This window comes from Anolis carolinensis, chromosome 5, assembly GCF_035594765.1.
Source record: "Anolis carolinensis isolate JA03-04 chromosome 5, rAnoCar3.1.pri, whole genome shotgun sequence".
NCBI classification, from domain to species: domain Eukaryota; kingdom Metazoa; phylum Chordata; class Lepidosauria; order Squamata; family Dactyloidae; genus Anolis; species Anolis carolinensis.
The window spans coordinates 102,443,238-102,459,337 of record NC_085845.1 but is presented as its reverse complement, the minus strand read 5'-3'; the positions used below and the strand labels follow the sequence as shown (position 1 = coordinate 102,459,337).

Genomic DNA, 16,100 nt, shown 5'->3' with positions numbered 1-16,100 from the left:
CATTTGGAAGGCTGCATAATTCATCCCTGTTTAAGATGAATGAGCACAGTAACATGATGAAGCCATTCACGCTTGGGCAATGTGAAGCTCTGGGACCCAAGCTGTGCTTCCAGATTTCTTTGGATTGTAATTCCCTTCACTTTGATCATTGTCAGTGCTGGTTGAAACTCATGGGAATCCTTTGGCTATCTGATGAACTGAGTCTTTTGCTGTTGGGGATTAATTATTTATAGTTGCGTTGTTGAATGACCTAATTCTTTTAATTTCACACTTTTTGTTTCTCCCTCCCTTTAGAATGAACGCTTGCTCATTAAAGGAGGACGAATTATCAATGACGACCACTCCTTCTATGCAGATGTCTACCTGGAAGATGGGATTATAAAGTTAGTTTCAGAATACTGTGTTTTTTTCCCTTGACATGTCGACAGATGCAAAAAGTATTTTGCATTGGTTTAAATGTTTAACATCTCTTAAGCAATTGTGTCTAGCAATAGTTACAAGTTGTCTGTTTAGTTTTTACTGAGTGGCAGTGATGAGTTTTTTGGGCCTAAAGTTTCAGCTAAGGTTTATCTCTAGTGAAGTGAGTACAAGATCACAAAAAAGCTTGTGAGAATATTGGAGAATATTCACTAATCATGATAAAGACGTAAAGGTCGGTTCCATTGCAGTTTTTTTTTCTACATGATCTACCTCTGATGATTTCAATAAAGCTTTGGGATGGTGATAAAGAAAGTGCCAGTAAGATCCTTGAGCATGTATAGAGTGTGTCTGATATAAACAAGATCTCTAGCAGTCAGTGGTCTCTATCTGTAGAAGAAATGTTGGATCATATATGTGTGCATATATACAAAAATATATAAAGATTAGTAACAAATTTCAGCTAGATGGCACTAATCCATTAAAAGTGCAACAATAAGCAGTTAGCTACAAAGATCAGCTGTTGAACTAAAGTTAGGAATCCTGAACCATAAGTCTTTTTAGTGCCTCTGAGCATATGTAGAACATTTTTTGCACATTCATTACATACTGTTAATCTCCTCACTCCTGACAAGAAGCGTTATTTACAAAGATCAGTGATAGAGCATATGTTTCTCATATAGCTCAGTGGAACACCTAACTGAAATCCTCCCATTGCTGCTAATGTCTATCTTTATATATATATACAGTAGAGTCTCACTTATCCAACATAAACGGGCCGGCAGAATGTTGGATAAGTGAATATGTTGGATAATAAGGAGGCATTAAGGAAAAGCCTATTAAACATCAAATTAGGTTATGATTTTACAAATGAAGCACCAAAATATCATGTTAGACAATAAATTTGGCAGAAAAGGTAGTTCAACATGCAGTAATGCTATGTAGTAATTACTGTATTTACGAATTTAGCACCAAAATATCACGATTTATTGAAAACATCGACTACAAAAATGCGTTGGATAATCCAGAATGTTGGATAAGCGAGTGTTGGATAAGTGAGACTCTACTGTATATATTAAAGTGTCTACATGTTTTTAATAGGAAGACATAGGTGGCCACTTCACCCTGCTGAGATTACATTAGCTCTGTTGTATTGTCAACTCATGTTCCATGTCCCAGCCAGTCCACATCTCCATGCAAGCTCCAGCCCATTGGATGCTCCCCATTCTGATATCAACAGAGGCAGCTGTGCATTCAGAAAGAAGGAAGGTGCCAACCTCTGCTCTTTCCTTGTTGTACCGATACCTCAGTTGATGTCATATCAGGGCGCCTACAACACCCAGGAGCTTGCACAGGGCTGTGGCCAGCTGGGAGCAGTGACAGTAATGACATAGGCACAATCCCCCCCCCCCCCTTTTTGAGAGAGAAATGTGGAATTGAGGGAAAAAATTCACTTCGAGCCTCCAGCATTGTGTGAAGAATAATATAGAAACTAATAGACTACAAATGTTTTAAATATTGAGTTTAATTGAAAAGGTTGAAAATGATTTGAAGGCAGGTGGCAAGAAAACATCAGATGGTCAGTAGAGTTAGCCATTTGAATCTTTTAGGGCTGTGGCGCAGGCTGGTGAGCAGCCAGCTGCCAGCTGCAACAAATCACTCTGGCCAAGAGGTCATGAGTTCGAGGCCAGCGTTTGTCTCTGTCTCTGTTCTATGTTAAGGCATTGAATGTTTGCCTTATATGTGCAATGTGATCCGCCCTGAGTCCCCTTGGGGTGAGAAGGGTGGAATATAAATACTGCAAATAAATAAATAAATAAATAAATGTGTAACCTTATCAAGCTCCCAAAACATATGATTTGTTGAATCAAGAAGTGGGTGCAAAGCAGGGCCTCAGGTGAGGAGAGGAGAAAATGAAATAGAGTAAGGGATCAGCTCAATTAAAAAAATATAACTATTCTGCCCTCTCTCCCCAAGGGGACTCAGGGCCTGATATTATGTGAGGGCCAGAATTGTGTTGAAGGTTAGATAAACAAGTCATGTTCTCTATGCTGTTCCATTTCATACCAGCACTCTTTTTATTTTTTCCCTTTCCATTCTTTGTTAATTACAGTACTTTCAAATCCAAGATCTTCAGTTGCTTCCCAGCTGTGCTTCAGCTGAGATTTCAGAATTTTCTCTGCTACAATATACCCAGAGACAGTAATAAGCAAGCAAATTACCTTGCCTTCTGACAGAACTCAAGGGCTTAAAGCAGGCACGGGCAAACTTCAGCTCTCCAGGTGTTTTGGATTTAATCTCCCAGAAATCCCAGCGAGTTTACTGGCTGTTAGGAATTAGGGGAGTTGGAGTCCAAAACACCTGGAGGGCCGAAATTTGCCCATGCCTGATCTAAAGACACCAGATCCCATGTGATCTTGGAAGCTAAGCAGAATCAATCCTGGTACACATACATGCACACTGATGGAGCTATGTGATGCATTTTCAATCCAATCCTAAACTTTCTCTTTAGATCCTTCTGTTTTACTGACTCTGCTCTCAATTAATTAGCTAATGGAAGCATAAGATTAACATCTGTGTTACACAGGGAATCTATTAAAAAGCCAAAGCTTTAGGGAACACCTAGAAAATTAATAACTGAATTAATTAGTCATCTCCAAGAGTTTCTACCAATGAAATGGAGACTGGGGGACTCTGATGAAAAGAGAAAAGGTGGACTGTTATAGTTTTGCTGCTCATGTGGGGTAATTGGCCCTTTTAATACTCCAACTCTTTGTCCCCTACCTCCAAGTTCCTGGGAAGAAGAGATGAAGGTGAAAAGTCACTCACTCACCCTGTCCTTAATTAATCAGCCTTCCAGCGCTATGTAGTGGCCAACATTATTTGTGTAACTGCTTGTTGCTTAGTAAAAGATGTAAAGATCAAAAGATCAAAGCAGGAAAGAGACAGGATATATACCATTTATAGGCTGAATTAATGCTAACAGAGTATTGGCTACTAGAAAAACACTGGCTACTCTGATAATTATATGCTGTTAGAAGAGATAACCTTTTTTAAAAAGGGTTTCAAAATACATATGTACACATTTCAGGATTCCCCCAAGCACTGTGAGGCTTACTTTTGATACATTTTTCTGGTATTTGTGATTTAATATATTCTATAAATAGGACTAATGTTATTTATAGATGTATAATTTCAGTCTTTTCCTTACATCAGTTTCATCATTTGCATAATGCTACAAATGATGAAACTTGATAATACTCGATTTAAAAAAAGGATGAGAACTTTCTTTTTCCAAAATCAAGTTGTTTATTTTTCAGTTCTAAATCTTCTTTTCCATGTGAATCTTTAAATTGGAATAGACAAATTTTAGCTGTCTAAATGTTGTTAGACTTCAAGTACCATCTGTCCCAACAAATACAATATTTAGATACAAGATACAAGTTGCCCACCTTTCTTTTGAATAAATAAGAAAAACCCTAACTGTATCAATTGGAACCCTCTATTCTGTTATCTGTTATCTATATATATAAAAGAGTGATGGAATCCTGGCGACCGCCAAAACTAAACACCCCACAACCTCGAAAATTGACAACACAACCCATCATCCATGCCTCTAGGTTGATACAACAAAAAGAAAAGAAAAATAAAGTCCTAATTAGAGGGAGAGAAATAATTGTTTTTATCCAATTGCTGCCAGTTAGAAGGCTAAGCTCCGCCCACTTGGTCTCCTAGCAACCCACTCACCCAGGGGACAGGCAGAGTTAGGCTTCACTTAGGCCTCTTCCACACTGCCTATAAAATACAGATTATCAGATTTTAACTGGATTATATGGCAGTGTAGACTCAAGGCCCTTCCACACAGCTATATAACCCATGTAATCTTATATTATCTGCTTTAACTGGATTATCTGGACTCCACACCTTTACCCTTTACCTTAACTACCACCAATTCCTCAATACTTTATTTCCCATACCACCATACTTCGCCACAGCAACGTGTGGCCAGGCACAGCTAGTCTGATATAAAACAACACCAAATTCCAGGACAGTCTGAATTATCCTGCAGTGCCAAAATATATCCCATCACCAGTGCTTCAAAAACTGCATGTCCAACTGCTAAGTTTTCACTGGTGTTAAATACAGTTGTTAGTAACTTGTTGAAGAAAGTTTTCTTTATTTTGATTAGATTTTTCCTCGACACTTCCAAAAATCTATCACCAAATGTTTAATGTTAGTTGTAATCCCAAATCTTTATCTCTGTGAGCCCCCGATGGTGTAGTGGATTAAAGCCTTCTGACTTGAATGTTGGGTTGCTGATCTGAAAGCTGCCAGGTTCGAATCCCACCTGGGCAGAGCGTGGATGAGCTCCCTCTATCAGCTCCAGCTCCATGCGGGGACATGAGAGAAGCCTCCCCCAAGGATGGTAAAAACATCAAAACATCTGGGCGTTCTCTGGGCAACGTCCTTGCAGACGGCCAATTCTCTCACACCAGAAGTGACTTGCAGTTTCTCAAGTCGCTCCTGACACGAAAAAAAAATCTCTATGATAAAGATATAATTAATTTACTTATTCTCCAGATTATTCATGAACATATATATGTTAGTATCTGTCGTCTGCTAGAAATAGTGAAGTAACCTTTTTCTAATTTATGTTAGATTTCATGTACCTTCAGACCATTAATCAGAAAAATTGTGAATACTTTGTATCATGAACACTGAATTTCCTCTTGAAACATTTTAATGTATAAATATTACCTTCAATTTTTAAATCTGTAATATCATCTCTAACCATTATCATGCCTTTTGGCTCCCAATTAGATGTATTCATTGAAGGCTTATAAACAGAGGCTGGATGGCCATCTTTCTGGGGTACTTTGATAGTGCTTTTCTTGTATGGCAGGGGGTTGGACTAGATGGCCCATGTGGTCTCTTCCAACTCTGTGATTCTATGATTCTATATATTTATTTGATCCACAGTGGTGCAATGGTTTAAACCCTTGTGAACTGCTGGCCTGAAGGTTGCCAGTTCGAATCTGTGAGAGGAGTGAGCTTCCACCTACCAGCTCTAGCTTGCAGGGACATGAGAGAAACCTCCCAGTAACACATCCGGTGTCCCCTGGGCAATGTATCTATAGATGGCCAATTCTCTCATACCAGAAGCAAGTCACTTCTGACACAAGAAAAAAATTATTTGATCAAATCGCTATTTTGCAAGTTTTTCTATCCTTTCAGTGTTGAACAATTGTGTTACAAGTATGCATTAACCTCTAGACAAAGATCTTTCAGTAAGCTGCTTTCAGTAATTTTAGACACAATAATTTTAGATTAATTTCTAATTATGGACTATTTAACCTTAGGGATTACCATTGTTATTCAAAATGTGGGTTTGTGTGTGTACAGAGTTCCATGTTGGGCAATCTTTCATGTAAATGTAATTTTTAATACAGTGGAATGTTGATTTCCAAGCGATTCATTGGGATGGTTCATAAATCGTGCTTCAGACTCTCAAGTGCAGCAGTGTTTACATTTTATAGGATTTAGTGTAGAGCAGAGAAGCCTCTTTTGCTCATTTCTACTCCAGCCAGTTAAATATTTCATTGTCCCATCTCCATGCCCTTGTTCTCTGAAGGAAGGAGGTTCTCCTATGTGTTGTTTTAAGGAATTTCTCCTGTTGGGTTGGGTCCACAGGCAGGAGCCAGTTGCAAAAATTAAGGATTGAAGTGCTTTTGTGCAGTGTTTAGCCACAAGATTGCATTCCTTTCACATTCCAATCTGTTTCTGATCTCTTTGCAGTCTGCTTTAAAGACATGGGGCTCATTTGTATAACTTTTAGAACATATAACTTTATGTAATACTATGTTAAGAGTAAAGCTGTTGTTTATATTGTAATTTACAAAGTTGCTATTAGCTTTTTTCTGTGGAGAATGATGTAAAATTCATATCTTTTTCTTATTAGACAAATAGGAGAGAATTTAATTGTTCCTGGTGGAGTAAAAACCATTGAAACCAATGGGTTAATGGTTATCCCTGGAGGTATCGATGTGAATACATATCTGCAGAAACCCTCTCAAGGCATGACAGCTCTTGATGATTTCTACCTAGGCACAAAAGCAGCTTTAGCAGGAGGCACTACTATGATCAGTAAGTATTTGAAGGAATACTTCATTTATAATAGGGGAAACAGGAATAAATCAATTTGTAGTAGCATTATGGAAGCACTTGTTTTCTGTTCCAGAAACAAGATCTAACAATATATGCAAATATATTGTCTAGGGTAGGGATAGCCACGTTTGGCAAGTATCCCATTGCCTTTCTCCTGTGCCTTTCAAAGTGATGTTTGTTATTTCATGGACACTGTTTCTTGGGCACCTGCAGTTTAGATCATTTTTGAAGAAATGTCTTCATCTTCTTTGCAGTTGATCATGTCCTTCCTGAACCTAGTTCCAGTTTACTAACTTCTTTTGAAAAGTGGCACGAGGCAGCAGACACCAAATCCTGTTGCGATTACTCTCTCCATGTGGACATCACCAACTGGTATGATGGGATCAGAGAAGAGCTAGATATATTGGTGCAAGATAAAGGTTAGTTAAAAAAATAGAAAAGATGTTTAGTGCTGATAAAGAGTTGAACTAATTTAACTAATGTTTTCTCGTGAAAACAGCCCCATGTTTAATAGACTAGCATATTTATTTATCTTACCTCCAGAATCTGATTTCAGATGTCCAAAGCATCTAAAACGTATTGGATTACCAAGTCTAAAACAGAGGTATCCTTCCTTACATAATTGACCGAAGTCTATTTGGCTTATGCAATGTTGAATGAAAATGTTTGTGCATTATTTTGAAGGTATTGATGTTCAGAGTTACGTTAAAAATGACAATAAAAGCATGTTAGCTTATATAAACTATTCCTTTTTTATATAACAGGTGTTAATTCTTTCCAAGTTTACATGGGCTACAAAGATCTCTACCAAATGACTGATGGCCAGGTAATCTCCTTCATAACTTTTTCTAAGAATCTTTCTGAATTACACTAGCAATTTTAATGCTGATAAATGCTTTTATCTTCAGCTTAAACTAGAGGAAAGCGAAGAGAATAATGCATGTACCATTCCTGTTCCTGAAAGCAGAAAATGTCATTGATATCAGTCAGTTGCTAGCTCTTCCATCATGTGGTTTGACTGGGTATAAATTGTATTTTAAATTGAAATTTTGAGCTGCTGAACCTCTGAGCTGCTGAACTTACTGACCAAAAGGTCCCAGGTTCAAATCCAGGGAGTGGGGTGAGCCTCTGCTGTTAGCCCCAGCTTCTGCCAACCTAGCAGTTCGAAAACATGCAAATGTGAGTAGATCAATAGGTACCGATCCATTGGGAAGGTAACAGCACTCAATGCAGTCATGCTGGCCACATGACCTTGGAGGTGTCTATGGACAACGCCGGCTCTTCAGCTTAGAAATGGAGATGAGCACCAACCCCCAGAGTAGGACACGACTAGACTTAATGTCAGGGGAAAACCTTTACCTTTTTATTCTGGAGTATGCTGCTTCAGGGTTACCCCAGATACAGCATGGAGAGTCCAAAGATATTGGCTTGAAATTGCCATATATCCTGGAAGCTTCCAGAATAACTTGCAATTCTTATTGTCCTGACTTAAAGGCTGGAAATGGCACCTCCGCTGCAGAACTGGCTGTATGCAGGGCCGGCCCCACTATTGAGGCACCTGACGCCGCCGCCTCGGGCGCAGGCCCGGGGGGGCGCCGTCAGGCTGGGCGGGAGGCGGGGCACCGCCCTGACGGTGCCCCGCCTCCCGCCCAGTGCGCCCTGGCCCGTCTGGCCTTTTCTAGCTGGCCAGACTGCAGCGGAGGTCCCTGCAGGCCGCAATCGCGGCCTGGAGGGACCTCCGCTGAACTCTGGCCTGCTAGAAATGGCCAGACGGGCGAGCGGGGGTAGCGTGGGAGGCGGGGCCAGCTCTGACGCCGCTCCCCCCCCCCGCCCAGCGTGCCCTGGCCCCGCCTCCCACGCTGCGTGGGAGGCGGGGCCAGGGCACGCTGGGCGGGGGGGGCGGGGCCAACTCTGGCCCCGCCCCCCTCACTATTCGCCCTGGCCCCGCCTCCCACGCAGCGTGGGAGGCGGGGCCAGGGCACGCTGGGCGGGGCCAGGGCGCCGGTGGCGGGGGCGCTTTTCAGCACCCCCGCTTCACATCAAAAAATATCTCCGGCCGGCCCTGGCTGTATGTCATGTGCTTTCTCACAGATGAATACATTTATTTGGCCTGTGGGGACACTCAGTTTAGTTAGTTTGCCCTTGCTTATATTCCATGTGGCAAAGGTTAGGAATTGCTTTCACTTTTTAACTTAGAGAACGTTTGTTGTTGTTGACTCTTTCTCTTTTTACTGTATATAGCTTTACGAAGCCTTTACTTTTCTGAAAAGTCTTGGGTGTGTTGTCATGGTTCATGCTGAAAATGGAGATTTGATAGCTCAGGTAAGAGAAATATTCTTGTTTTATGTTCCTGTTGACATAAGTGGATCTGTCCACATGGGTACATCTTCTACAGAGGCAACATGGCCAATGTCTGTCCACTCATTTTATAGGTTGCCATGTTGCAAGTGACTACTGCAATCTTACGAAGTTTACTTCCAGTATTACCATGTTTCCCCGAAAATAAGACAGGGTCTTATATTAATTTTTGCTCCCAAAGATGCACTAGGTCTTATTTTCAGGAGATGTCTTATTTTTCCATGAAGAAGAGCTCACATTTATTGTTGAACAACAAAATGAACATTTATTATATACTGTAAAGTAGTTGTCATCACAAACCAGCATAACCAGACAAACTGTGAATCCTATCAAGGATTTCTTGTTACTACCATTATTTACATGTGCAACAATCTATGGTACCTCTTGCAGTTTAGGTTTCACAAGGTTTCCACGATGATTTCTCTCTATTCTAGTTTCAATGTAGTCATGAATGATGAATAATATAATATACTATAATAATAATATGATAATATAATAATAATATAATGATATACAATATATTAATTAGATAATATAATAATAGGATATAATAATAACAAAATATGATAATAATATGGTATTAATAGGATAATATAATAATGGGATATACTAACAAAATAGCATAATAATATAATAATAATAGGATAATATAATAGAATAATAGAATGGAATAGAATGATATAAAATATATTAATAGGATAATATAAAATGGAATATAATAATAACAGAATAATAATATAATAATATGAAAATATAATAGAATAATAATATAATGATATACTAATAATAATAGAAAAATATAATATAATGATATAAAATATATTAATAGGATAATATAATAATGGGATATAATATAGTAACAGAATATGATGATAATAATATGGCAATAGAATAATAGTATAAAATAATGTTTCAGGGCATAGGATAGGAATAAGGATGAGAGGAAAATCCCAATGCGTCCTGTACCTTTAAGGAGCCTTGGGGACGAGTGGAAAGCCCTCTTCCTTCCTTCCCTCCCACCCTCCCTTGCCCGGGCTCCAGGAGCCAATCAGAAGCCTCTGGGAAGAAGGCAGCATGGCCAGGAGGGAGACGGAAGGAAGGAAGAAACGGCAGCGCAGCAGCAGCCACGGAAGGTTTTCCCTCCCTCCCTCCCTCCGGTGTATGAATGAGTGCTGCTTCTGCCCTGCAGCCATGCTTCCCAATGGAACTCTGCTGCAGCCTTAGTTGCTAGGTCTTACTTTCAGGGGAGGCCTTATATTTGGCAATCCCCCCAAACCCCTGCTAGGTCTTATTCTTTGGGGAGGTCTTATTTTCGGGGAAACACGGTAGTCATTTGAATCAATTGTTAAAAAATTAGATCGTTATACATTATTTAACAATCTAAGTAATGGGCTGAGTAAAACAAAACCTTTATTTTATTGTTTTGAACATATAGAATAAATGTAATTCATTTTTTTGATCAGAATAACTTAGTCACAAAATCCTTCCTGACATAATCATGTGCTTAATTGTGTGCTTTTGAGAGGCATTTCTTTTTGTAAATTTTATTTTGATTGAGCCATATATTCAGGGCACTGTTTCATATAACAATTCCTCAAAAGAATTGAAAAAGTGCAGAATTTGTGATAGGACATGTGATTTGGTTTTGGGTGTAGAATTCATGCTAAAATGCTTCTAAAATAGCAGTTTTCTTTAAATGAAACATTTCTAATGCATGGAATTGATACTCAAATCTGTTGATACATTTGACCTTGGGTTTAATGCTTTTTTGCCCTCTTTGGTTCTTTGTTCATGTGGGGCTAATAATAATAATAATAATAATAATAATAATAATAATAATAACACTTGGGAAGTGTTCGACTTGTGATTTTTTGATACGAAATCCAGCATATCTATCTTGTTTGCTGTGTCATAATATAATAATAATAATTTTCCAGGGAGACTCATTGTCCCCACTGCTTTTCATTATTGCCATGATCCCTCTGTCAACAATCTTACAAAAAACAAACCTCGGCTATCAAACATCTAAGAAATCTCACAAAATTTCGCATCTGATGTACATGGATGACCTGAAGCTGTCTGGGAAACCGCAAACTGAAATCCAGTCTCTGACTAACATTGTCCGAATTTTTAGCACTGATATCAGCATGGAGTTTGGTTTGGACAAATGTTCAACAGTGGCATTGAAGAAGGGAAAAATCATTGAAAGTGAGGGCATAAATATGCCTAATAGTCAAACAATAAAGTGTCACCAGCCAGAGGCCTATAAATATCTGGGCATATTACAGCTGGACAACATCAAGGATGAACATGTGAAGACTTTGGCCAGCAAAGAATACACACAACGGGTCAGAAAAATTCTCAAAAGCAAGCTCAATGGAGGCAACAACATCAAGGCCATAAACACCTGGGCCATACCTGTCATAAGATATACTGCTGGCATTATAAATTGGACACAGGTGGAACTGGACAATTTGGACAGAAAAACAAGAAAACTCATGACCATTCATCATTCACTGCACCCTCGCAGTGATGTTGACTGGCTATAAGTGCCTAGAAGATCAGGTGGCAGAGGACTCCTACAAGTAAAACAAGCAGTCAAATAAGAAGAACATGTCCTGGCAGAATATGTAAAGCAAAGTGAAGAACTTGCTTTGATTGAAGTCAAAAATCAGAAACTCCTCAAAGCACAGCAGACAAAAAACCAGTACAAGAAAACCGCACTACAAACTAGAGCTGGCACAACAAAACATTGCATGGAAAGTTCCTTGATAAAATTGAAGGAAAAGCTGATAAGGAGAAGACCTGGCTATGGCTCATGAATGGGACATTGAAGAAGGAGACAGAAGGCCTGATACTTGCAGCCCAGGAGCAACCATCAGAACAAATGCAATTAAGGCCAAGATCGAAAAATCAGCTGATGACCCAAAATGCAGACTGTGCAAGGAAGCTGACAAAACCATTGATCATATCCTCAGCTGCTGTAAGAAAATTGCACAGACTACAAACAGAGGCACAACTATGTGGCCCAAATGATTCATTGGAACTTATGCCTCAAGTACCACCTCCCAGCAGCAAAGAACTGGTGGGATCACAAACCTGCAAAAGTATTGGAAAATGAGCATGCAAAGATACTGTGGGACTTCCGAATCCAGACTGACAAAGTTCTGGAACACAATACACCAGACATCACAGTTGTGGAAAAGAAAAAGGTTGGAATCATTGATGTTGCCATCCCAGGTGACAGTCGCATTGATGAAAAACAACAGGAAAAACTCAGCCGCTATCAGGACCTCAAGACTGAACTTTAAAGACTCTGGCAGAAACCAGTACAGGTGGTCCCGGTGGTGATGGGCACATTGGGTGCCGTGCCAAAAGATCTCAGCCGGCATTTGGAAACAATAGGCATTGACAAAATTATGATCTGCCAACTGCAAAAGGCCACCAAGACCCCTGCTCCCTTCTTCAACAGTTTTTTCAATCCTGCCTAACCAACCAGTCATAGAACCATAGAATCATAGAGTTGGAAGAGACCTCATGGGCCATCCAGTACAATCCCCATCAAAGAAGCAGGAAAACTGCATGCAAAACACCTCCAACAAATCGCCATCCAGCCTCTATTTAAAAACCTCCAAAGAAGGAGCCCCCACCACACTCCGGAGCAGAGAGTTCCACTGCTGAACAGCTCTCACAGTTAGGAAATTCTTCCTAATGTTCAGGTGAAATCTCCTTTCCTGTAGTTTGAAGCCATCGTTCAGTGTCCTAGTCTCCAGGGCAGCAGAAAACAAACTTGCTCCCTCCTCCCTATGACTTCCCCTCACGTATTTATACATGACCATCATCATGTCTCCTCTCAGCCTTCTCTTCTGCAGGCTAAATATGCCCAGCTATTAAAGCCGCTCCTCACAACGCTTTCCCACTAAATGTAAAGGTTTAGAAATCCCTCCCTTGTTTGGCTTCTGGTCCTTAACCTATTAAATGTAAAGACTGCTACAATGCAATTGATGGTCTTGCAGCTGGTGTCACTCAAAGGAGACAGGAGGAAGTCCTTACATAGTGAGAGAAGTGGAAAGTGCTCACTCTTTGTGATTGCAATAAGCACTGGATAGACAAGCAGGAATCTTTTGGCAGAAGCAATGAGGTCTATTGAGATGTGCTGCTACCAGTTAAATCTAGGAAAAGAACACAAACCTATAGAAGTACAGTAGAGTCTCACTTATCCAACACTCGCTTAGCCAATGTTCTGGATTATCCAACACATTTTTGTAGTCAATGTTTTTAATACATCATGATATTTTGGTGCTAAATTCATAAATACAGTAATTACTACATAGCATTACTGCGTATTGAACTACTTTTTCTATCAAATTTGTTGTATAACATGATGTTTTGCTGCTTAATTTGTAAAATCATAACCTAATTTGATGTTTAATAGGCTTTTCTTTAATCCCTCCTTATTATCCAACGTATTCGCTTATCCAACGTTCTTCTGGCCCGTTTATGTTGGATAAGTGAGACTCTACTGTAATTTGAACAGGCACACTTCAGTGATCACACAGTATTCCTGCCCTACTCGCTACTATGATTGGAGAGCATCAGTAAGATATTTTGCTATGGATTGGAAGCTGTCATTGAGCAAAGTCCATATCCTCTCCATTACTCCACCAAGGTCTTTTCTGTACAAGGTACTGTTGAGGATGAATTGTCTGACTTTGGGGCGGGGTCCTGGGTCAGTCCCAATTGGTCTCAGTTACATTAGATTGAAATGATTTGCTCCAGTTTTAAATCAGGCTGAGCCGTCCTTCTTTGATTTGTGCTTGAATCATCCAATTCACTTTGGGATTTATCTAACACAATTGCACAGCCCTACTTGCCTTTTCCAGTATAGATTACTCTAAAGCTGTAGAGAATAGTGATGTATTTTCTTTTCAGGAACAAAAACGCATGTTGGAAATGGGAATTACTGGACCTGAAGGACATGCCTTAAGCAGACCTGAAGAGGTGAGCTTTCCAGTCTGTTCAAGCATAGTAGCAGCTGTGTGTTGAAATGAACTTCTCCTCCCCCTGTGAATTTTTTAAAAAATACAACACCTCAGAAATAGAAATTGAAATCAGACAGTACTTCACAGCTTTTGTACTTCTGTGAAAACATGGCCTTATATAGAATGTAGCTAAAATGTAAGCCTTTAAACAGTTGGTTTTTGTGAGACTGTAGAAATATGTAGCTCTGATAACAGTTTCCTGTACCATGTGTTTTGTGATGTACCAAGCTCATAAACTTGCTTAACAAGCTCTATGCACTCTAAACAAATAAGATATATATTTCCTGCTTTTGTAATTGTGTGACAAGTATTTAAAATGGTGAGAAATATTTTCAACTCAGGGGTCACATTCCCTTCTAAAGATTCTTGTGAGGTAGAGGAGAGTTTAGAGCCAAAGCTAAATTGTGATTTTGCCACCTTCCATGCTTGAAATTCACTTATGAAACTGTTAATTGGCTAGCTATTTCTAGCAATTTCACCAACATTTATAGATCCAGTTAACATCAAACTTTAAAATAGACTTTAGTGAATTAGAAGTCGGAATTCTCTCTCCCTCTCCCTCTCTCTCTCTCTCTCTCTCTCTCACACACACACACACACACACACATATTCAGGAAAACCTAAAGGGCTGTTGCCTCAGGAGAAGAAAAAATGGAATTAAAGGAAATGCATGACACAGGCTATTCATTTATTCATTTAATCATTGATTGAATCTAAGTTCCCCTTTCCTCTACATAACAAATTCTGGAAAGACCTAAGGACAATGTGAAAGAAAGATCTGGTTATAACAAGGTTTCATTTGCTGAAAAGTGGCTTCCTTTATTGAACACGTTTATGCCCACTTGCAAAAGGTCTCTGCTCCTCCATAGCATGAAGATTTATGGAAAGACATTCTGTAAAATATCTAGATATCATAGTTAATGGTAAGGTTAGTTGTAAACAGTTGTTAATTAATATACTGAAAGAGAATTTATCTTGTTAGGTGTTTTTATTATTATTTATTGAAATATTTTTATTTCAAACTATAAAAAAATCTGATCACTCCCACTGAAGGATCCCATAACTTCCACTCTATTAACCAGTTTTTCACTGTCAGTTAACATCCTCAGTCTTTTTGAACAATAACATTGTCTGCAAAGCAAGAGAGGAACTGTACAGTCATGACAGGATACTATAGCTTTCCTTTTGACTGCTTTGTCATTTTTTCTAGGAAACACCACCACAGCCCATACATCATCTGTGTTTTCAGTCTGGTTTGGGATCTGCAGTCGATGCACACAGTAATGGCAGTGGTGTTTCCCTCCTCTTTAATTTCCCTCAAATATTCTCAAACTTGCTTTCCATACTTTAAGACAGGGATCTTCTCACAGCTGTATCCATCCTTGAAATACAAGGTTGCTGCTCCTCCTTTTTGGTTTAGACTAATTTTTGAATAGATTACAAAATAATACTTTGGAATAGGCCTACAGTTCAATCATGAGATCATGTTTCAGTGATGCCTAACTGAAATATTCTGCAAATGATCACATGCTCTCAAACAATTTCTGATTGAGATTTCTCTGCCCTGATGTTTGTCTCTGTCCACTTACTGTATGTGTGGTGGATCTGTGTCCTCTAACTGAAGCCACCCATTCCTTATTAACTTTTTACAAGCATGGCATTTGAAGAGTGAGTGAAATGCATTTGTTGGGTGATGGAAATAGAAGAGAAATGCAGATGAGTGATATGCGGAACTGAAGAGACTGGTAAGATGAGATCCTGTGTGAAAGGACAGCCTGACTGTTCTAAACATAATTGGACCATTCCCTGGCAACAGCCATGTTTTGTAGTCCTTGGAGTGTGGGGAGAAAATCCCAAATTCAAAATAAGCAGCTTTAAAAGGACAAGAGCCAATATCAAAATATACATATCAGTGATATCCTCTTTACCATTTTTTGCAAATTTTTATTCTGACTCCCCAGAAGAAGCCTTCTTTTCAGAAGGAAGTGAATCTGTATGGTGTCTTGGTGGGGGGGATTTTGGGGTGAAAATTGTTTCAAGAAAATGTTCACGGTGGGAGAGATGCACTATAAAGTAATCAGTGTGCCTCCTTCTCAGGTCTCAAAACCTCACTTCTGC

General features: G+C 39.4%; 1 protein-coding gene across 2 annotated transcripts in view; it reads left to right on the top strand.

Moving 5' to 3' along the window:
* The window catches only part of crmp1 (collapsin response mediator protein 1), a 49,203-nt gene that overhangs the window by 19,154 nt on the left and 13,949 nt on the right, over positions 1–16,100 (top strand). For both annotated transcript variants that reach the window (XM_003221376.4, XM_003221375.4), the window contains exons 2-7: positions 295–383; positions 6,377–6,561; positions 6,837–7,001; positions 7,347–7,408; positions 8,824–8,904; positions 13,873–13,941. In XM_003221376.4, the coding sequence (XP_003221424.1) occupies positions 295–383; positions 6,377–6,561; positions 6,837–7,001; positions 7,347–7,408; positions 8,824–8,904; positions 13,873–13,941 (651 nt within the window). The remainder of the gene's footprint in view (positions 1–294; positions 384–6,376; positions 6,562–6,836; positions 7,002–7,346; positions 7,409–8,823; positions 8,905–13,872; positions 13,942–16,100) is intronic.